The sequence below is a fragment of the Plectropomus leopardus genome, chromosome 19, assembly GCF_026936395.1.
Source record: "Plectropomus leopardus strain MGB_pleo_1.0 chromosome 19, ASM2693639v1, whole genome shotgun sequence".
Lineage (NCBI taxonomy): Eukaryota > Metazoa > Chordata > Actinopteri > Perciformes > Serranidae > Plectropomus > Plectropomus leopardus.
In genome coordinates this window covers 26,446,213-26,468,429 of record NC_142194.1, presented here as the reverse complement: position 1 = coordinate 26,468,429, position 22,217 = coordinate 26,446,213, and the positions used below count along the sequence as shown (strand labels likewise).

General features: G+C 39.5%; 3 protein-coding genes across 6 annotated transcripts; 1 reads left to right on the top strand and 2 right to left on the bottom strand.

Moving 5' to 3' along the window:
- Positions 1 to 16: 16 nt before the first annotated feature.
- On the bottom strand, positions 17 to 5,478 carry LOC121959119 (uncharacterized). Its single transcript, XM_042508304.2, has 7 exons — positions 5,318 to 5,478; positions 4,234 to 4,436; positions 3,990 to 4,082; positions 3,807 to 3,902; positions 3,611 to 3,721; positions 2,339 to 2,462; positions 17 to 2,214 (listed from the first exon to the last, which is right to left on the bottom strand). The coding sequence occupies exons 1-7, from the start codon at positions 5,340 to 5,342 to the stop codon at positions 77 to 79; spliced, it is 2,790 nt and encodes a 929-aa protein (XP_042364238.2). The 5' UTR covers positions 5,343 to 5,478; the 3' UTR covers positions 17 to 76.
- On the top strand, positions 5,479 to 11,831 carry mettl9 (methyltransferase 9, His-X-His N1-histidine). 3 transcript variants are annotated; one of them, XM_042508423.2, is made up of 6 exons: positions 5,479 to 5,618; positions 5,830 to 5,969; positions 7,989 to 8,179; positions 8,254 to 8,463; positions 9,009 to 9,193; positions 9,282 to 11,831. In XM_042508423.2, the coding sequence occupies exons 2-6, from the start codon at positions 5,874 to 5,876 to the stop codon at positions 9,497 to 9,499; spliced, it is 900 nt and encodes a 299-aa protein (XP_042364357.1). In that variant the 5' UTR covers positions 5,479 to 5,618; positions 5,830 to 5,873; the 3' UTR covers positions 9,500 to 11,831. The 3 variants fall into 3 exon arrangements, with proteins under 3 accessions (XP_042364357.1, XP_042364356.1, XP_042364358.1); XM_042508422.2 differs by having other exon boundaries at positions 5,808 to 5,969; XM_042508424.2 differs by lacking the exon at positions 5,479 to 5,618 and having other exon boundaries at positions 5,633 to 5,969.
- Positions 11,660 to 21,795, bottom strand: LOC121959199 (uncharacterized). Of its 2 annotated transcripts, none has more exons than XM_042508420.2 (7): positions 21,489 to 21,795; positions 19,098 to 19,300; positions 18,674 to 18,775; positions 18,320 to 18,415; positions 16,483 to 16,593; positions 16,227 to 16,350; positions 11,660 to 15,366 (listed from the first exon to the last, which is right to left on the bottom strand). In XM_042508420.2, the coding sequence occupies exons 1-7, from the start codon at positions 21,520 to 21,522 to the stop codon at positions 13,469 to 13,471; spliced, it is 2,568 nt and encodes an 855-aa protein (XP_042364354.2). In that variant the 5' UTR covers positions 21,523 to 21,795; the 3' UTR covers positions 11,660 to 13,468. The 2 variants fall into 2 exon arrangements, with proteins under 2 accessions (XP_042364354.2, XP_042364355.2); XM_042508421.2 differs by having other exon boundaries at positions 21,501 to 21,795.
- Between the last annotated feature and the right edge of the window lie 422 nt (positions 21,796 to 22,217).

Sequence of the window (22,217 nt, the reverse complement as noted above, 5' to 3'; positions counted from 1 at the left end):
ACATCGAGACAAACTATACTAATAAGAGCCTTTATTGAAAGGCAAATTAGAGCTTACTTCAACAAATTGCACAGACTTAATGAAATTTCCTCACATGAGCTTTTAGAAGCTCTGTCCGACTAAAGGACATTTCACAGGCTGAACATTTATGGGGCTTCTCTCCTGTATGGGTCATTTGATGTCTCTTCAAAATACTTGTGCTTTTAAAACATTTGTCACATGTCAGACATTTATACGGCTTTTCCCCTGTGTGCATCCTCATGTGTGCAGTAAGGTAATACGACTGCACAAACCCTTTGCCACATTCTTGACACTTAAATGGCCTTTCCCCGGTGTGATAGCGAGTGTGTATCTTCAGCTCTGATGACGATCTGAAACTGTTGCTGCACTCGATGCATGAGTAGGGCCTTTCCTCTGTGTGGGTCAGATCGTGTCTCGTCAATGAACTCGCACTTCGAAACAGTTTGCCGCAGTGGGAGCATGGGTAGCGCACACCAGTATGTAGTTTAGCCACATGGAGGTCCAGGCTTCTTTTAAGCGCGTAAGCTTGTCCGCAGTGCTCGCAGCAGAAGCGCTTCTCCTTGGTGCTGCTGTGACAACACAGCCTGTGGATTCTCAGAGCAGCGTTGGACTTGCAGCCTTTCCCACAGTCCCAGCAGAGGAACGGAGCCTCTTTTGTGTGAGTTCGGTCGTGTAGTGTTAGAGCAGATGCATAACTAAACGCTTTTGAACACTTGGAGCATTTGAAAGGGAGCTCGCCTGTGTGGAACCTCTCGTGCCTGACCAGACCTCTCAAGTCTGTGTAAGTTCGTTCACACAAAGTGCAGGGAAAAGGTCCTCTGAAATTATGCACTTTGACATAATGGTGGTTGAGGTTTACGAAACCTTTGAAAATCTCACCACACATGGTGCACGAACAAGGCTTGTGTCTCAGATTATGCGTTTTTAGTCTTGCTGCGTCTGGGAATGACTTGTTGCATTCCACACAACACAGGGAAGTATCGGCGGGTTTGTGTTTATTTTTCGACTTGAAACCCTTTGATTCCTTGCCCCTCTGATTATCCTGATGAGATTCCTGGCACTGTTCCTTTATATCTCCTAACTGAACTTTACTGCTGAATCGTTGACGATCTTGCTGGGTGGGAAGAGGCACTCCCTTTTCAGAAGAAGCTTCTACTTGTTTCTGATCTACCAGACATTCCATTTCTTGAGTCCTAACATCTGAAGGTAGAGTCCGGAGTTGGTTATAAACTCCTCCCTGCTGTGGGTTTTGAGTGTCTTCATATACCTCAGAGGACCAGCTCTGAAGCTGTGGCACAATGATTCGACACACATTTAACTCATGTCTCTTCAGGTCGTACTGGAATTGAAAGCATTTCTTACACCGCAAACATTGGAAAGGCCGCTCTCCTGTGTGGGTCCTCTGATGGCGTCTCATATCGGACGCACGACTGTATGTCTTACCACATGTGGGACAAGTCTTGCTGGTTGATGGAACTTGAGGATCACTGTTTGACTGCTCATTTTTGGATGTTCCCGAAAGTTTTACCTTCAGACCTTGGTGTTGTCTGACTGGTCTCTGGAATGCAATCACAACAGGTGCACACAGTACAGGTGAAAGCACTACATTAGAAATGCTGTTGTTTTGCACTTGTTCAGAAATTATTGTGCTGGAACTGACTGCTTTGCTTTCTTCTTCCATGTGGCTTTTGGTCTTAATAGGGCTCATGACACTGAACTCACTGTCACCTTTGGTTCTGACTAATTCCGGGACTTTTTCGTCCTCTCTGATATCCATCACAGACTTTTCAACAGACGGCTTATTCTCTGTGGTAACAGACTCATCAGCAAGAATTTCAACATTATAACCAACTTGGACCTCCATGGCACAAGAGTCTACACCCATCTTATCCCCATTCTCAACACATTGAACAGAGTATGAGATCTCATCCTCTACTTCTTCACAGTTGACCAACTGATTCTCCAAACCTTTGGCTTCTGTCTCGCTGCTCTTTGATTCTTCACTCTCCATCTTAAAATCATATGCCCTTTTTCTCAGTGTAGCAGTCTCCACTGTCAGTTCTTTGTTAAATGCATACATGTAATCACTTAGCACATTTGCTTCAAGCGGTGTCTCTTGATGTTCTGTAAAGGTGGCTGTCAAATGTGGAAGACAGAGAGCTGAACAAATGCTGGCACCCACAGTTTGATTATCTGAAAATTTGAGAGACATGCAGTTACCACTAGATAAAACAACCAAGTGCCTTCACTCATTTAATAACTGCCGTGAATTTGTATCATATGTCAGTTTACTGTCCAAACTGTACAAAATGCTTACCATTTTCATTTAGTTGACTTATATCTTTTTGGTATTCCAGAAGACATTTAAGTTCCTGAGATTGACAGAAAGACTTCACACACTCGGACAGAACTGAAGGCACATCGCTGAGCATACAGGCAACCTGCCCATGAGAAAGATCATATCAGTGTAATTGTTTAGGGTTTTAGGGAAATGCTAACTTGCTTTCTTTCCAAGAATGACAAGCAATTTACATTTGAGAGTTTGTTCATTTCTTTGGTCTATCGGTATTGATAAGTATATTTCTGAACTTTAGACAGAGCCAGGGTAGTTGTTTCCATTTCCATTCTTTACACTAAGGCGTGGCTGGGGTTCTGTCTCCAGCCCCATACTTACTCGTGTGTTAAAGGAGATTTTGTGGTGTTTAATGGTAAAGATTGCAGAATGCAACCACATTTGACTTCTACACGTAAGAATTTCTTCAGTGTTAAGGAAGTTTTAACGTTCAGCTGAATAATCTTCCTCTACAAAGAAATTGGACCAAGTGATTACAACGAGGAGCTGAATTATCCACAGAGGTCTACTACTGGTCACAATTTGCTTCAATTGTTTGGGAGATGAGTGCAACGCCTTCCCCCCGTGAAACTCCAGTAGTATTTTGTGGACTATAAAACTTCACCTGACTTTCCATCTGCATTTTTGGGCGAACTATCATTTTAGGATCCAGACGTTCTGGAGGTTTTTAGCAGAAGCTGTATCATCCGCAGAGGTCTCTTCCTCTTCAAAATGAATGGACCCATTGATTTAAACTGGTAAAAACACAGAATAAAGCAGCTTCATGTCAAAGAAAGATTTGACACTGCTTGTCACAGAGGGACTTCAATCTATGGTGGCCAATGCAAAAATGCAAATGGTCCGATCTAGAGCCAGTGCTTGGTTTGTCCATTCTGGGCTACTGTAGAAACATGGTTGCCGAACATGGCTATCTCTGTAGAAAAGGACCTGCTCCCTTTGCAGATATGAATGGTTCATTCTAAGTTAACAAAAACAGAACAATTCTAATTTTCAGGTGATTATACACTAAAGAAAACAAACATATAATATTCCATTTCTGCCAATATATACACCTAAATCCTCAATACTGGATCTTTAAAGCATTGACTTGGGGTTGAAATCAATCTAATGTACTTCACTGTCACTCAGAAAGAAAGCAGATATGCATATTTACCAAAAATTATGAACCATTCATATTGTTATATATTTGCAATGAGTCTAGTTTTCACTGCACAGTTTGCTAAAATTGTAAATTACCTGTTTATAGTTTGGTACAGCAAGTAACTTGTCAAGCTGCAAGAGGAATATCTCCACAAACATCTGTATGTCTTCGGAGTACTTGTCTCCAAATCTCACTGGGAAAACATCCTAAAATTGAGCAAGTGATCTTGGTAAACACTGATGAACAGTCAGGATAAAACTATCTCAAAATCACACAGCAAGTTACACCTACCTGGAAGAAGTGTTGCCTCTCCTCCTGGTCTTCAAGGAGGGTGTGAATAAGACCAAGGAGTTTCGATGCAGACGATCGATCCCCTGAGTCGCTTATCTGTGATATACGTCATAAGTTAGCAAAATACGGTCATCATTTGTTATAATAGTAACCACACAGAGCTTGAACTAAATATAAAAGTACCTCTGTGTTCCATAATGAAGTGATTATATCCAGGTGTGGCTGAATGGTCTCAAAATCTGTTGTCTGCTCTGAGCGACACAACTCCAGTGTCAGCTAAAGGCAAGAAAAATTGTAACAATGGCATATTTGTTAAATTTCAGTCTAACATGACGAGCCAATATTTTGTATTCTGGTGTTTCTGAATGGCATGTAGGTTGCAAAAGGCAATCAAATATCACACTATCCCAAATTTCTCATATAGTACCTGAGCCCGAAGGCCAAGGCTCAGCAAACACCTCTGTCGGTGATTCAGAAGCTCTGGGACGATCTTGGTGACTGCTGTCACAAAGTCATCTAGTAGCCCATAATTGGCCACAACTTTCTGCTGGACAGTTTCCCAGATAGCTGCCGAAACCAGTCGAAGTGGCGGGACCAGGAGGCGCAGACAGGACAGGGGCAGAGGGGGAGCTAGGGAATGAGAGATTAACTACTTTAGCTGTTTAAAAAGTAGTGATGTGAGTAAAAAATATATAGATACAAACAGAATGATACCTAAAAAGAAAATAATGGGTTGAAGAAGGTCTTTGGTATTTCGGAACTTCTATACACAAAATTGTGTACAAAATGCGCTTTTCAGAATCAAGCTTCAAAAAAATTACACATTAATATTATTTTCTGTTAGTTTTTTAAGCAGCCCTAATCATGAATGTCATTTATAAATTTTAACCCTTCAAATGACAGGTTTTTTTTTTAAAAAAATAATGTTTTTAGATGGGAAAAAAAACAAACAAACACACACACAAAAAGAAATTCTATCCTTAGTTGATTTTCTTTTTTACTATCACAGCCTGGGATATGTCAATGATAAGCAGCAACACTTATTGCAACAGTGCACCTTTTGGAAATAATATTTTGCAAAAACGTGGAAGAAAAGGCAACGAGCAACTTGGTAATAAATGTTTCAAAAACTGCAAGAAATGTTTACGATTAAAAAAATCTATATTTTTATCAAGCTAGGGAATTTTTTTTTAAAAAGCTAGGGAAAAGCAAGTAATATTATTATGAATACGACGTTTGAATGAGCCGTAATACTGACAAGAAACACACCTGCGCAACACAAATACAAAGCTAACAGCAAGAATTAACTCGTGCACCAAAACTAGAGAGAAAAATAATGTAATAAGTATCTCAAATGTTCAGTTCTTTGTTGAATGCGCTACGTAAAGGATTGAAAACAAACTAACATTACGGTAATTCCGCGGGCTATTTTAGAGGTTGGGGAACAAGCCCACGGCGACAATGTCACATGATAAAATATGATGAAATATTTTTGCAAAAATATGTGCTACCTGTCTTCTCAGACATGTGATGCATATTTCGGCTCCAGTAGATAATTAATTCTTCTCAGCAAAAGAAATAAACGGTGGCAGTTTAACACAAACAGCGGGGACGCATTTAGTTCCGGGGGGATACATTTAGCTGTAACTCAGGAAATGCGGAATATGCGGATGTGAGTTTTTGTTGTCATAATGGGCAGAGTCCACGCAGGTGGGAGATTGTAGTGGTACTTTTAAGAAATGACAATGGATTCACAAGACTAAGATGGCGAGTAAATAGCAGGCGGCTTTGTTAAATCCACCGCACCCTCAGGTTGGTTTGTTTGTTGTCTTGGAAGTGGAGACATGCCCCGGCGTGTAGCTTTACAATTGGCTGCCGTTAGCTCCTTTAGCATCATCTAATATTAAGCACAGCTCAGTGTCTATTGACTGCTTCAAGACTGCGACCAGCTGTGTGTCAGCTTTCTGCTTAGGCTTGTTGTTCGTTATGTGTCATCTACAGCTGAGGACTTTGCTTTTTGTAGCGTGGGTGCTGGGCTACGTGGCCTTTCTGCTCTCCGTCAGGAGGATGTGGACGGGGAAGTACGCCCGGAGCCCGCTGGTCCGCTCACTCTTTCTCAACATGGTGAGCGAGAACGAGGCGGCCGCGGCGGAGACACGAGAGGTAGGAAATATGCGAGAATCGGTCCGGTGGAGGAGCTTGCTTGGTCAGACTTGGAGCCCGTTTTAAGGGACAGACGTGAGTCAATCCACCTTCGAAGAGTAGACTCACGTGTGTGCACCTTTTCCTGTTACCAAACTACAGATTTAGATTTGTCACATTTTTAAACGGAATTCGGCAGGAAAAAGTGGTAAAAATGGAGGGTGTTTAGATCCAAATCCTAAATCCAAAGTCTTCAAGTTCCCCCTTATAAATGCTTCTTGAAGGGATAGATATTTTGATAGTGGGGCTGTATAGGGTACTTATTCACAGACAGTGTATTGCATACAGTGGATCAGTGACAGTGGTACTAAACTTACAGCCTGTGGGCCCAATCTGCCCTCCATCCACCAGAAAGGGTGCAGAGTCCCATAAACGTTAACTAATTCACAATAAAAATAGGAATTTTTCTTGCACTTTTAGTGTACTTGAAGCAATTACACCGAAACGCATCCTGCCAGGTGCGGCCGCTCCAAAAGTGCCTTGGAAGCACATCTGGGAAAACAGCTGGGCACACCTGTGGAGCAGGGCTGCTGCTCGTGGCCAAAAGTGACACTGATGAACGGTGCGACTCTGCACCTTGAACGGAAAAGTAGAAAATATTTTAACTTTTATGCATGCCCAAAAAATGCCTGAAAAAAAACGCAGCAGCAAGAGAGGAGTGCCCAACAGGTGCACTGTACAAAAGGGAAACTATGGTTTTGCTGCTGACGCTTCTGTAATGATGCATCTCAGAGTGCATAAACAGCATCAAAGAGCTTGTTTATAAAAAAAAGTGCCAGTGGAGGATCCTCCACACCCCCTGACAGAGGTCCTTGAAACCTAGAAATGTATTTAATTCAGAGGAATGTGCTAAAATCCTTGAAATTTCCTTAAAATACTAAAAATGTGCTAAAATCCAAGAAATGTCCTCAAATACTGGAAATGTCCTAACATTCAAGACACATGTAGAAACATGTATAAGGCTGCTGCGACTGGCCCCTGGCTTCCTGTCATTTTGCAAGTGGCCCCCAAACAAAGCAAGTTGAGTATCCCTGTTGTAGATGTCAGTCTGCATGTTCCCAGTTTGGAGAAGCAGACTGGAGTCTAACAAAGAAGCTAATCAGTGTACTGCTGTGGATGGGGGTCAACAACAAAACACATCTAAGCCATCCAAAAAGAAGAAAAGAAGAAGAAAATCTGTGTTCACTACATTGCGAGTATTTTCACCACTTTAAATTGCTGTCAAACAGCCCATTTCGGTGGGAAAGCCGTTAGCGCCTTCAGATCACATCTAAGCCACCAGACTCTATTGACAAAAACACCAAATTTAGCACGCTGAACACAGGAGTTGCTGGGCTACCGCTGCCCTGACCGGTCAGTTAGTTTGTGTTATTGTGTGACTTCGGTGAATCCAAACTAACCCTTTTAGACGCCAAAGTCAGACTATAACACAAACAACATCACTTTTTAAGGCAGTGGTAGAGCAGTAGTTCCCATGTTCGGTGATGTAAAATCACTGTTTATCTCAGTGGAGTCTGGCTTTAAAGAGAGCGGTAAAATTACTTCATTTTCCTGTCGGCAATCGCTGTCTGATATTAAACAAAGCCGTGAAAATATTCTAAAAACAGCGTAAACAAATTAATACTTGTTTTTTTAGGTCAGGCTTTTTTTGAGGTGGCTAAAATCCATATAGGTGCGGACCCCATCCACAGCAGTACATTGCTTAGCTTCCATGTCAGACTTCAGCCTGCTTCTCCAAACGGGGGGCGAGCCAACTGACATCTGCTGCATGTAATACGCTGTTTAAAGAGAAGTTCCTCTTACAACGCTACTTCAAAAAAACCTGAACTATCCCTTTAAATTCTTTCTTTGTCTTACAGTTAAAAAAAAAGGAGTTAAAGGACCTGATAGGATCACATTTCAGTTGTAGTTTGTATAATTTCACGTGACAAATAAATGATTGATCGATTGGATTGTTCTTTTCCTTGGCTGTGGCTTTAGTGGTACCAGTGCGGTCCTGACCTGCTCGGAGAATCAGTGCAACCCCTGTTTGTCCAGAGCCACCTGGACTCGGGCACCAAGGCTTTTCTAAAGCGGAGCGTGGAGAAGTCCGGCTGGCTGTTCACCCAGCTCTACCACTCTTTTGTATCAACTGTCCTCAGCCCGCTGGTCTCACGCACCTCCATCAATGGGTGAGCAGTATGGACACGTCTCTGTCTCTGTTTCACCTGTGGTGTATCTTACTCTGACGCACTGTCTGTCTCAGGTTTCTGGGCCGCGGCTCCATGTTTGTGTTTTCGGCGGAGCAGTTCCAGCGGCTCCTCCGGATCGGCCCAGAGTGGAGGGCTGAGAGACTCCTGGACCTCGGAGCTGGGGATGGAGGCGTCACAGAGGTGATGGGAGTCCATTTCAGAGAGGTCTATGCAACTGAAGTGTCTTTACCCATGAAATGGCATCTACAGAGGAGGAATTACAAGTGAGTAGGCCAGAGATAAACATGCTTTGGTTAGGGGCCACATTTGAAAAAAGCCAGGAGCCAGTTGCAGTAGCCCTAATCATGTTACTAGGACTTTAGGACAGTTCTAAGATTTAAGGACATTTACAGGATTTAGGACATATTAAGGATTTTAGGATATTTCTAGGATTTTAAGACATTTCTAGGGCTTGTTTTAGAATTTTAGGACTTTTTTTTTTTTTTTTAGGATTTTGGCATGTTTCTAGGTTTCAAGGATTTTAGGACATTACTAGGATTTTGGGACAGTAGGGGCTTAGCAAGCACCTCTGTCAGGGGGTGCAGGGATCTTCCACTGGCACTTTTTTTGTTAAACAAGCTCTATTTTGATGCTGTTGTATGCACTCTGTCACCTTATGTATACTAAAAATACAAAAACAATTCCTGGTGTGAATTACTTTTTTTTTTTTTTTTTACTATTTTTATTGTAAAATGGTTGGTACCCAGCACCCAAAGTCCTCAAATCCTAAAAACACCCCTAAATGTAACTGTTTTTCTGTTGTTCTCAGGCTGCTGGGTATTGATGAGTGGCAGCACACTGGTTTCCAGTATGATGTGATCAGCTGTCTGAACCTACTGGACCGCTGTGACGACCCTCTGCTTCTCCTGCGGGATATCCGGCTAGCGCTAGTCCCAAACACAGGGCGACTCATCCTGGCTGCGGTGCTTCCCTTCCAGCCATACGTGGAAGTCGGTGAGTTGGGAATCAGCACCACTTCTTTCCTGTGATTTACTACTTCCCCTGTGATCCAAATGAAAACATCGTGTGTATTTGCTCTCAGGAGGAAGATGGCAGCGACCCAAAGAACATATCAGAATCAAAGGCAAAACATGGGAGGAGCAAGTCACCAACCTGACCAATGATGTGTTCCGGAGGGCGGGGTTTGAGGTGGAGGCTGTGACGCGGTTGCCATACCTATGTGAAGGGGACATGTACAACGATTACTACGTTCTCGACGATGCAGTTTTTGTTCTCAAGGCCTCTGAGGAGTCTGCTTGAATACTAAAATGCACTGTGGGACTTTTCAGAGGCCGTTATTTTATGCAGCTAACTCTATCTCGCTGGGTTGATCCTGGGTGGAGTTTAGTGCAATTTTCATAAACCTCACTCATAAAACTCAATATTTCTGCTCGTGTTTCTTTAGAATATGGTGAGTCAGCTGTGAAGCTCAGGTACTGTACTGTAGTTCCTACATTTACCAGCCATCTCGTGTGACAGTGATACCTCGACTTTTTAAGCAAAAAAAAAAACCCTGAAGGCAGTCAGCCCTCACTGAAGATTACGTCTTCAGAGACATATCACTATGCTGTCGATGTTCGTTCTGTAAAGTCTGTTTTCTGTGGGAAGTGTTTACTGTTAGTGTTTCATTGTTCTGTAATAGCAATGGGAGTAATCATGGATGAATTTGCACTTTCATTAATTTAACCTCTAATGCAAAGGATCAGTGTGCGCACATGATTGATTGAACCATTCTGTATTGGGCTTTTTGTATTTTAATGCTTTTTTTTTTTACCTGCTATTAGTGATGACAAAAGTAATTCGCAAGCCTTCTTAAAGCAACCAGATGCAAGTTACCGAATAATGTATAACCCTTTGAAACATCCCTTTTCTTATGCTGCTTTCAGACACCTTTAACAAGTGTTTTTAAACTTTGAACTCTTAGCAAATTGGTGTGATTTCTTTTCAAAAACATGGAAAAATGAGCAGCTTGGTGAGAAATTTTCCACTAGTTGTGAGAAATTAGATTTAGAAAATTATTTTTAAAAAGCCAGGGAAAAATGAATATGGGAAAAAGCTGCAGCAAAATATATATAAAATTATGTATATAAATGAAGTTAAAAAATACTATATTATTTAAAAAAAACTTTTTTTCAGGTAATTAGTTGGGTTTTTTTCCTGTTTTTCCTTTATTATAAATACAATTTCAAGTTATTTTTTGTTCTTTACTAATTCATTGAAAAAAAGAAGCTAGGGGAAAATCTATTTTTAAAAGCACTATGGCAATTTATCAGAATTAAAAATTTAAAATTATGTCACAGAATTAATATATTTAATAACCTTTCCCAGGTCATTTCCATCGACTTTTCCCGCCAGACCCCCACCCTTTCTAATTTTTGTGTTATTTCTTCTTTTGTTGCTCATTGCGTTCCTCCCATGTTTTTGAAAGAAATCCACACAATTTGCTAACGTTTGAAAGGGTTAAAGCTGCATTTATTGACTTTTAAAAATGCAACATTCACAAATGACCACGCAGTAAAAGCATTATGGCAAATAGTTGTGCACATTTACACATACAGGAACATTAGAGTTATCATTGGAGTCGTGTTTCTGGTCATGTGGTCTCTGTCACGTCATGCATCTTTCTACACAGTCTGTGGTCCATGAAGGTATAAAGAGAACTGGATATAGTGTTGGCAGTTTATTTATTCCTGTGAAAGTTGCTTAGGGGTGCGTGAAGCCAAAAAGATTGATTTCCATAGCATGAAATTACCCAGATCTTACACATCGTGGGGTCTGTAGAGCAAGCGGACTAGAGACTTCTGGTTTAGTCCTTCGCTAACTTAAATGTATGTAAAAATGATTTTATCATGCTGCTCTTCTCGAAATGTTACTGGACCGAATGGATCAAAACGCAATAGTGAAATGATTTCAGAAAATATATCCAAAGATTTACAGACGTGTCTTTCGCAATTTAAATCAATGGGAAAAAGTCTTGGCCGATGGAATCACATGAAGGACCCTGAAGTTGTAATTCCACATGTGGCCACTGTGTAAAATCGTTGTCACAGCCTGGCGCTGTGCCCGGGGGCCCACTGTGGGTACCACCAACTCCTGAGCATCATTAGCTATTTGCTAACTTAATAGGTCTGACATTTTTCAGTGAAAACATCTCATAGCTGCAGCAATCAAAACAATGATCCTAAATTAAACTTTTAGGACCCATAGAGCTGAGGCCAACCACAAAGTTGGGTGATAATTCCCCATGAGTTTGTCTTTACAAGTGACCCCTTTCACATTACATGTTGTTAACTGTCCCATTGTTAATGTAAAATACTGATAAGTGCAGCTTTAATGCAAAAACATGGTGTAACTGTAGCACAAGTAAAAAAGCCATAAAGCTGCCAAACTGACGGTGTCAGTTACACACGGTGCAATGTATTGCTTTTGAACTTTTTATTTGGAAGAGAACGATGTTATCAAGTCTTTGAAAAGTTACATGGTCTCACTTCGAATCAGTGCTGCACAACAGACTAAAATGTGCCACAAAGTAATGCAACATTTGTACCGAAAGAGTGTCATATGGGTTACAGAATAAAACATATATACATTATTTTCTGCAATTCTCGGCTCTTATTTGTCCACGTCACTGAATGTATGTGTGTGATTAGTTGAAACGATCTTAGATACTGCGCTGAAATGTCAGTCTGAATGATAGTTTCAAGCAGGGGCTCCAAACAGAGTTCAAGGGGCTCCCAGGGACCCCACCCAAATAACGTTTAGTTTACTTTGACTTACTTTCACTTAGCTTTTGCACAGGGATTAAAATTTTCACTGCAGACTTTAAATTGGTAATTTGGATTTCTTTGAATTTGTGTTGTATGAGGTACTTAGTCATTGTATTATATCTATCTATTAAAGCAAGGAATCTCAGGGGGCTTCATGGCTCTCACTGTGTGTATGCCATTGTGTTTCACTGCAAGTAGCAGTGATCTATGGTGTATTTCTCAGCCATATTAGCTTATAACCTCTAGCTCTGTACCACTAACAGTTTCAGTGCCAGTGCACAGTGCAGGTAAGACGGTACAGCAGCTGTTAGCCTAAAGCAATTCGGGGAAAGCTGGAAAGATTTAACTCAGATTTAAGCGTTTCAGAACAATCACTCATAAATTAAACAATAAAACACAAACGCCTATTTTCCAATCAGACAACAAGCTACATTTCATCAAAAAAGGCAGAGCTGGACAGAAAACGTAGCTCTCTATGTTCAGCCTGCTGTTAGATGAGGGCTTATAGAGAGTCTACAAAGTGCAACATAAAAAAAGATATTACAAAAATATTAAATAACTTAAATTTTTATGAAGTTTACATCAACAATCTCATGTTATACCACAACTTAGTTGGAAGAAAAAGTCTTTTCAAAGCAATTTTGGTCACTGGTGACCATTTTTATACAGTGTGGTGTCCCTAAAACCACTTCACACATCAATGGTCTCCTTTAGGTTATAGTATGGCACCACAGTCCATGTTTGGAAACATGCTTTTCTGTAATATGGGAGAATTTCATTGAAAAAAATATTCAATAAATTCACTTTTAAACATGGTAGTGTTCCCAAATATTAAATAACTTCACTCTTAGAAAACTGACAAATTGTTGTCTATTCATTTAGTTGTAATAATAACAATCCTCTCATTTTCAAATTTGAAACTAAACAAATAGTTAGGATTTGAAAGTTTTTTCAACACTCAAATTATTCTGTGGCACTTATACCATATAAATAAATAATTTATAATCTGTGATGTGTTTCTGATTTCTTTCTACACAATACAGGCATTAATATAATATAATGCATGCGTTCAGAGATCCATGAAGCAAGGGATGGGAGGAGAATATGAAGCAATAAAGGCACCAAGCGCATCAATTTAGAAATCATTTGGTAACATTAGCTGTGAGATGCTAAAAGTTAGCCCTATCTTCGTGTGTGTGTGGATGAACTGTCACAAACCCTGCCACAGAGCTGGCACTCCCTCAGCAATAATCTAGAAGTGTCAAATGATAAGCAGATAGAAAGCAGCGGGACAAGAAGGCACTAAGCAAAGCCATATAATGTATGCAAATCTACAATGTATTAAGATTTGACTGATTTTAAATAGTAAAAATAATTGGAAAAGGAATGTTCACATGGGTGGCAATTGTTGTCTATGTTGAACAAATACTGACGTCCCATGCCTAGCTCCTACCATGCAGCGTTAATGCGTTTCAAATGTATGAATGAGTTTTTTGTGTCTTTGCATGCCGTAGTGCTTGAGGAAAGCTTTGCCGCAGATGTGGCAAACAAATGGCTTCTCTCCTGAGTGAATTTTAGCGTGTGCGTTGAGATAACACATTTTCACAAAGCCCTTCCCACAGACGTCACATTTATATGGCCTCTCTGTAGAATGGTGCATGAGGACATGCTTCTTCACTTCAGAAGTCGACCTGAAGTACTTGTCACAATCAGGCACAGAGCATTTGAAAGGTTTCTCTCCTGTGTGGATCAATTTATGTCTCGCCATGGTTGACGCGGAGACCATCTTTCCACAGTATGGGCACGGATGCCGGAACAATTCATTCAAGTGTTTGGTCCTTTGGTGTTTCTTCAGGGCTCCTTTCTCTTTGAAGGATTTCTCACACTCGGTGCAAGTGTACTTCTTCTCATTTCTAGACTCGCTGTGGATGAAATTCAAGTGGCGCAGCAGGTTGGACTTCTGGGAGAAAGTCTTGCCGCACTCTGCGCACAGGTAGGGTTTGTCTCTTGTGTGGACTCTTTCGTGGGAACTGAGATCTCCATCAGTTTTGAATCTCAAGCCGCACTGCGCGCACTGGAAAGGTAGATGACCCGTATGTTTCCACTCGTGCGCTATTAAAATGCGAAGCTTGGACACGACTTTCGGACAATAGTTGCATTTAAATGGTCTGCTGATTTTATGGATGTTTTGGCAATGCCTGAGCAAGGGCTTAAAAACAGTGAAGGTCATGTCACAGCGGTTGCACTGAAACAGGGTATGGGAGGCCTTGTGCCTTGCCAACGTTGCTGCATCCCGTAACACCTTCCTACACACACTGCAGTAGAGTTTATTGTGAGTCAGTTTGTGCCTTTCAAGGGAAACTCTGTACCTGAATGCCTCTTCACATCCGTCACATTTGTAAGGATTCTCAGCTTCGTCCGTCTTGAGTGGATTTACCTGTTGCCGGCCGTACTCATAGCAGGTTCTGTTCAAGTGCAGCTTCAAAGATGAGAAGAGTTTAAACCTGCTGTCGCATCGAGGGCAGGCGTAGTCACCAGTGGGAAAGTGGGTTTTCATGTGAGTTCTAAGGGTCGTATCGACATGCTGCTTGCAGATACAACACTGCGCTTTTCGCTTCTTTTTTGGAGTGCTGGCTTTCTTGTCAGAGATGCCTTGCCTTCTTTTGGGAGCTGACGCATTTTTAGGACCCATGAAGGTAGGGTCCTCATTTGAGCAGCTAGACAGCGAATCTGCTTCAGCAGAACTATTGACAGGAGTCACAAAGGAAGACCCATCACCTGAGTAGTTGGACCATGAATCCGCCACGCTGGGACTACTATTTGGAGTCCTGCGGCAAGAGTCCTCTGAGTAGTAAGACCATGAGTCGTCTTCACTGCACTGATCAATGGGAGCCAAATAAGAGGAGTCCTCTTTGCTGAAGCCGCCTGAATCTTTTTCAGAGACGTGTAAAAGTACCCTCTTTGACGGTTTTGTTTGCCTAGAAGCTGATTTGTCAGCCTCTTTGCAAAGTCCTCTTTTCTCTTCCAAAAGAATCTTTTTCAACTTCAGGCCTCTGTTTTGTCTCACAGGTCGAGACTGCAAAGGCAGCAGCGTGTCCAGTCTTTTTAGCCGAACACTGCACTGTTTTAGAGTAGCATCCTCCGCTTGACTCTGAAGACGGATAACATTTTCTTCCTGTCTTGTAACGTCTCCCAAAAGCGCCTCATTTTCACCAGAAGTCTGTTTAGTTTCATCTTCCTGTATCTCACTTGTCTGATAGTCTCTGGTTGTGTTTATTTTTACCTGTGCTGTATGAGATGTTCTTTCTATAGAAGGAAGTTTAAGAGCTGAAATGATGCAGGCACCATCCAAGGAACCATCTGAAAAGAGAGAAGGCATTGCAATAAAAAGGTGAAAAAGATGAAACATTGACATCTACTCTATGTAACACATTCATATCCAACATGTAAATGGGTGATTGAAGGATTTATTTTAACCAATCCAGAGCTGGTGATTGTTAGAATATCCGAAAGAGTTCTAGATTTTTTCTCTTGACCTGGACTGAAATATTTTCTATGATGTTTTACGATGCTTTCTCTTTATTTAAATAGGCATGAGCACAAAAGAAAAACAGTAACCCTCAGGGGTGTTTCCAGGATTTAAAGAAATAGGGGGCTTAGCCCGGATTTCTGTATCCAAGGCTTTTTATCATTGTCAGGGACTGTTTGTCCTTTATGAAAGGGGAAAGGGGGGTGCAATAAAGGTCAGGCATGTCAAATAATTCTTTAAGCACTGGGACTGTTTTTTTTTTTCAAATTTTTGGCAATTTTTTTTTTGTTTGTTTTTTGGTGTTTTTTCCCTCTTTTTTTTATTGGGAACTGTTTTCTTTGAAATGTTTTGTCATTTTTTCCCTCAGTGTTTTTTGTCTTTTTTTCTTTAAAATCTTTTGGTAGTTTTTCTTTCTTTAAAATTTTTTGAGCCTTTTTTTGTGTGTGTGTGTCTTTTTGATGACTGAGGGCCCAACACTATTTATCATGGCCAGAAACAGTAGAAACAGAAACTATTGTTGGATTCTCAAAAGCCTTAACTTTGACAGCCCTAAAAATTTAGAGTCTGCTATGTCTGAGACCGAGACCCTCTTAAAGTGGGTCTGCCTCCAGATCAAGACCTATCTCGAGTACTACAACACTACCATAAAGCCACGAGTTATTGAAAGGAGTCAGGACCTATACGTGCTTACCATTGTGTTCCAGTTGGCTGAGGTCTTTTTGATACTGCAGCAGGGTTTTGAGCTCCTCACACTGACACACAGAGTCCATACATTCCTCCAGAAGTGAGGACGCCTCACCAAACATGGAGGCAACCTGAAAAAAATGGAATGAAAAGGGCAGAAGAAGGTCAAAGAAACGTACCTCTATAAAAACACTTAAGTTCAAAGCTACTTTGCATTGATATCAAAAAGATCTTGTACATTTTCTAATCTATTACTTACGTACTTGTTGGAATGTTTGAAGAGGAAGAAACTGGTCAAGTCTGGACAGAAACATCCACATTAAGGTGTGAAGTGCGCCATCATATGTGGAACCGAACTCTTCAGGGAAAACTTTCTGTAAGACATGACGCATATTTCAATTTGAGAAAAATTTAAGTGACTGCCAAGAATCAGAAATAAAAGATCTCAAAGAAGCGAGATGCCAGGGAGCTGGTCTGACTTCAATAGTATACATTCATTCACTATACATTAGAGATATACATTTGGTGTACATTATTGTCCATGCATTCAAGGTTATGCATGGACAGTAAAGGTCTTTGCACACTAACTGGTTTTTTTTTTTGTCCAAAATTGTTGCATGTCTAAAAATAAATATGACCTCATGATGTGTTATGACCTGTGGGCTTAGCAAAAAGAAAAAGAAAACAAAAAAAGAAGGGAAAGTTAAAAAAAAAACTTTTAAAATGCAACAAAAATTTTAAATACATACTATGATAACCTGAAATACAGTTTTCTGGACATTTCTCCCCAGCTTTCAAAAGAAATCAAACCAACTTGATCAGGGTTCATAGGTTCGAAGCTTTCATCTGTCATTAATTTTTCAGGCAGGGGGAGAGAGGCAAGGAAGCAAATGTATCTTATATTGTGATTTTTGAAGTGAATAGAACAATAAAACACATCATAATCAGTCTGCAAGGGTTTTGTGTGTATCTTTTTTTCAGATGACAGCTTTAACCCTTTGAAACCTGGGCATTTTGGCTTCATTTCTTTAACAAAAAAAAGAAAAACATAGGAAGAAAGAAATGATAGTAAAAGTAATTTAAGAAGAAATTAGTAAGTATAAAAGGTACAAGAAAACTAAAATTGCTTAAAAAATGCACTTTTTTAAGAGAAAAAAAATAGATAAATAAATAAATGGAAAAAAACTTAAAATGCTAACGATTCTGTGAATTAATCTTAATTTTAATTTTATATGTATAACTATGATAACTGGAAATATAGTTTTCTAGACATTTTCCCCTCGATTTAAAAAAAATAATTTAGTAAATTGCTAATTTCCTGCAATTCCTGAAATTTGCAGTAGTTTGTTGCATTGCAGTAGTTTGCAATGCTTTCAAAAGAAATCAAACCAACATGATCTGGTTTCATAGGTTTAAATACTTGGGAGAGGCATCTGAATGCAGCACAAGAAAAGTGATGTTGATTCGTCTGTGTATCCTTCTCAGAGAGAGTTTAATTGATATGTTATTGTATATGTTTCAATTATGAATTCATTATCATTTAAGTTCATGAAGTCAAAAAGTAAAAATTGGTGTTAAAATAAAATAAAATAAAGTGTTAAAAGGGGTTAAAAAAAATCTGATAAAAATGTGTCACAATGGTACTTAAAGAAAGTTGGTTAAAAAATGTGCCTTACGTGGAGTTGGTGGTGTGTATTTGGTCATTTCATTTGAGGACAGTTTGTGATGCTAATTGGACAGCTTATTGATGGACATTAGATTGAGATTGAGAGGAAAATGTATGTCTTTCAAGCTTTTACGCCTTTTATTTTTTGTTTGACGATGAGGAAGCAAAGAGGAGAGCAAATAAATCTTCAGAAAACATCAGTATGAAACATTCGCCATCACTTCTTTGGACTGATGCAGCTACAAAAGGGTTAAAAAAAACGCATCCAAAAAAAAAGCGGACTCAGAGTGCAAAGGCTTTAATGTGTACTCAAAGCAAAAGTCATTCCTACAATTCTGCTGGTTCCATTTAAACAGTATATGTGGATGGCCTGTTAGTGCTACATCTTTATGTGTATAAACAGAATAAATTTGGGATGCAACAGTAACACTGACCTGAAAGAAGTGTTCCCTTTCGTCCGGATGTTTCAGCAACTTTTTAACTAGATCCACAAATTCTGAGTGGCGCACTTCCATATTAGCAGCACCAGCCTGCAGAACATGAGAAAAGCATGAAAATGACATGGGCACTTTACATGGTCAAGTGTATGATTATTTTTAAAGACACCTTAATGTTATCTTTATATACATATAATATATCTTACACTTTAGATAGACTTTATAGTCCAAGTAGGAAATCTGCCTTAGACTTAAGTGTCTGCAGTATAAAAAAAACAATACAACAATATATACACAGAAAAATCCAGCAATTAAAAAACATCAAATACATTCATCAGTCAATAAACTAACCTGCATTACCCATGCGTCAACGAGCATTTGCACTCTGTCCAAGTGTGGCTGAACAAGCTGCAAGTCAACAGACGCTTCAAACTGACATAACTCCAAAATTAGCTGAAACCACAAAGCAACAGTGTCTCAAAAACCACAGTGACAAAAAACAACACTTCCTCAAAACTTTTAATTTAGAATGGCTAGCTGCACTTAATAACTTTAGTCAAGCTTTAGAAGCATTTCCACATTTTTTTTTTTTAAGTATTTTCCTGGGGTTGGAGAATTCCACACCAAAATAACCTCAGTGATACAGCCACTATGTACAGATTTAATAAATGTTCTTAAATACCTCAGCAGAAGTGCAAAAAAAGTGTGTTAAGGTAAAACCAGTTGGTATACAGTGATTATTAGAGGTTAATAACTGGGTCCTGCCTGTCCTCACCCGCGCTCTCAGGCCCAGCATGAGTTGGGCCCTCTGGTGAGTGGTGAGTAGCTCTGGAACAATGTCTGTAACCATGGATACAAACTCCTCAAGTATCCCATAATCAGCCACAACTTTCCGCTGTACGGTCTGCCACATCGCTGCTGAGACCAGTCGAACTGGTGGGACCAGGAGTCGCAGAGCGGAGAGCGGAAGAGGAGAGCCTGAATGTAAACAGCAAAGGGTTAACAATGATTCTCTTCATTCACTATGACTTCATTTCTGTGTGACTTTATGAGTCTAATGGGTGTGAATGTTTTTGCATGTTGTTTGAGCTCCTAACCGAAGATAATTTTCTATCACTATGTGACAGACAATTAAGTGCTCTGAATTTTTAACCTCTCTGATATTAAATCTCTACTTAACCCTTTGAAACCTTGAACAACATCAATTTCCTTGTGCTGCTTTCAGATGCATGTCACAGGTATTTAAACCTTTGAACCCTGAGTAAATTGGGCCACCCGACGCCCCTTCTTTCATTGTTTTTGAAAGAAATCAAGCCAATTTGAACACATCTCAGATTGTTAACATGTTCGGTTTTAGGCACTGGGTGTCAGATCAGGTGCATTCAGTCACCTTTCAGTATCTAAACCTCTGCAACCTGAACAAATTGGCTGGATTTCTTTCAAAATCATGAGAAAAGGCAATGAGCACTTTGATAAGAAATGATGTTCAACAAATTGCAAGATATTAGTAGATTTGGAAAAAAAAAACCATTTAAATAATTTTCTAAAAAGCTAGGGAAATGTATCTACTTAAAAAAGAAAAAAACTTGGGGAAAATCATAATAACATATTTAAAATTAGGTCAGAATTATTATATTTTTAAGCACTTTACTCCATATTGTTTGTCTCTTTGTTTTATTACTATTGCTTTTTTCTTATTTATTTATTTATTTTACTAATTATCGCGTAATTTTCTTGTACTTTTTACTGTTTTCTCGTTCATTCTTGTGTCATTTCTTCTTTTGTTGCTCACTGCCTTTTTTCAGTGTGTTTGAAAGAATTTCATTTGCTTAGGTTTCAAAGGGTTGAGTTTATTAAATATTTAAGTTTTTGTTTAAACTGACCTCAACTTCTTACAATAGCTACATGCACACATATCAATGCAATATCTCATTGGTATCTCATATTTGACAATATCCTGAATTTGATGAGGGTCGTGTAAACATATTCTATATACATATTCTGAATCAGGCCTTTTTCCAAATCTAGCATTTTCCAATTAAGACATGTGGAATATGCTGATATTATTCAGGTTTTTTAAGCATTATTTGGGACATATACAGCGCGTTCCAAACACACCTATAAACTGGGGGCGTTGTCATAGATACGCTGTACTCCAACCAACTCGCTAACCGTTATTGAGGCTGTCCAGTAGAGATGCACGCCAAAAAGAAGAAACAAACCCACTTTAAATATTTTGAAAGACTTGGATATCTACAGGTTTTTGGATTACGCACAAATATCACAACACTGACTTTTTCAAAGTGTGGTTGAAAGTATGAAAAAGGGAAGCTGTATCCGAACAGCCCAACAAGTCTACCACTGCAGGAAAATGACAAGAGGCTCCAGCTGTTTCACTTTTCTATTTTTTGTAGGGATGCATAATATTGGACTTTTCTGCCGATTTCCGATGTTGATATATAACAACTTATTTAGCCAATAACTGATACTGATATCGATACACTTTTATCCACACCCAATTGTAGTGATAATCAAATCTCTTCTGTAGTGGAACTAACATCATATTCTGCATACTCTTATTGTAACGGCCCACCGGCAGATGGAGACATGAAATACAATGCTTTTCAGTGTATGTAATATTCATTCACTGTGCAAAATAAGAAAAATACTTCAAATTAGGGTAGATGTTTTGGGTTGTATTCCTTGATATTTTCAGCTTTAGCTATTACAGCAAAAGTTTCAAAATGTAAAAACGTTGAGACAATTTCTTTTATTTACAGGAACAATTTTGAATTCTGTGGTATGGGGCTTCCACATAACCTTATATACAACAACCACAAGCTGAAAAAAACCCACGTTATCTGTTTAGTTTTGCACACGAAACGCTGATTTAAATTATCGGTCAATATGGAAAGTATGAGCGGTGTGAGACTTCAGAAATATCAGACAGTATGTTTTCCTCTCCATATAACATTTTGGGTCAACAGTAAAATAAGATGTAAAGATGACATTGGCTTAAAAGTGAGAATGCTTTTTACGACATACAACGGATTTTCCCTCAATATGAAAGACTGTTTTAACAGTTAGCTAACTTGGCTAGCTCTAAGCTAAACTTCGGTGTTTCCAGCAGTAGAAGCTATATGTTAATGAATAGTTAGTTACTCACAATTTACGCTACCTTTTGAAATATTATCGTCCATTTCGTGTATCCACTGCCGTCGGCGACAATATATTCTGGCGCCAATTTATTTAAGAAATGATTTTTTTCTGCTACGAATGCTCATTTAACTTCTCGTCTATGTTTGGTCCGACACTATTTTTGTTCCGCGTTGCTAGGACGAAAGTTCCCAGCTATAGTCACATAGCTGTAACCTGTCATACAGCCCAGCCTAATTCCTCCAGCTTCAGCTTCTTATCACAAACTCTTTGTTTAAGTAACTTTGTTAACTGATAGCAGATTTTTTTATATCAGTGTTTGCAATGCTGGAGGTAAAAAAAAAAAAACCAACGCCTCCACTGTCAGCACAGGAAGTGACAGAGTTTTTTACGCCGTCCAAAGGATGTTGTTTTCGCGTTTACTTTGACTACGCTACATGTGACAAGGGTAGGTGCTAAATTTGCATCATCCAGAACAGCGAAAACTGTTTGATTGCATGGGTCTGCCATTTATATTGTTATATTTGTTCTGTTTAAAGATAGTTACACCAACGGTGGCTAGCGTTAGCTCCCAAAAGTTTTATGGTTTGATCGGCTAATTTCAGTGGCTAATGTAAGCTAATTGTTGATATGTACGCGTGTGTTTGGCTTTGTTAAATGTTTTAAAAAGAGTTAAGCAAGGGCATCGGTCTGCATTTGTCTTGACTATGATGCTCAGGTTTGTTATTTGTTGTCCAAA

Excerpts from the sequence above, each read along its gene's own strand:
- LOC121959199 (XM_042508420.2), bottom strand. The coding sequence starts at position 21,522 with ATGGACGATAATATTTCAAAAGGTAGCGTAAATT. Across the intron at positions 18,776-19,097 it reads TGCTGGGCCTGAGAGCGCGG|CTAATTTTGGAGTTATGTCA; the intron begins GTGAGGACAGGC and ends TTGTGGTTTCAG. Across the intron at positions 16,351-16,482 it reads CTCTTCAAACATTCCAACAA|GTTGCCTCCATGTTTGGTGA; the intron begins GTACGTAAGTAA and ends CATTTTTTTCAG.
- mettl9 (XM_042508424.2), top strand. The coding sequence starts at position 5,793 with ATGTGTCATCTACAGCTGAGGACTTTGCTTTTTGTAGCGTGGGTGCTG. Across the intron at positions 8,180-8,253 it reads TCACGCACCTCCATCAATGG|GTTTCTGGGCCGCGGCTCCA; the intron begins GTGAGCAGTATG and ends TGTCTGTCTCAG. Across the intron at positions 9,194-9,281 it reads CCAGCCATACGTGGAAGTCG|GAGGAAGATGGCAGCGACCC; the intron begins GTGAGTTGGGAA and ends ATTTGCTCTCAG.
- LOC121959119 (XM_042508304.2), bottom strand. The coding sequence starts at position 5,342 with ATGCATCACATGTCTGAGAAGACAG. Across the intron at positions 3,903-3,989 it reads CTTCATTATGGAACACAGAG|ATAAGCGACTCAGGGGATCG; the intron begins GTACTTTTATAT and ends CGTATATCACAG. Across the intron at positions 3,722-3,806 it reads AGAGGCAACACTTCTTCCAG|GATGTTTTCCCAGTGAGATT; the intron begins GTAGGTGTAACT and ends GCTCAATTTTAG.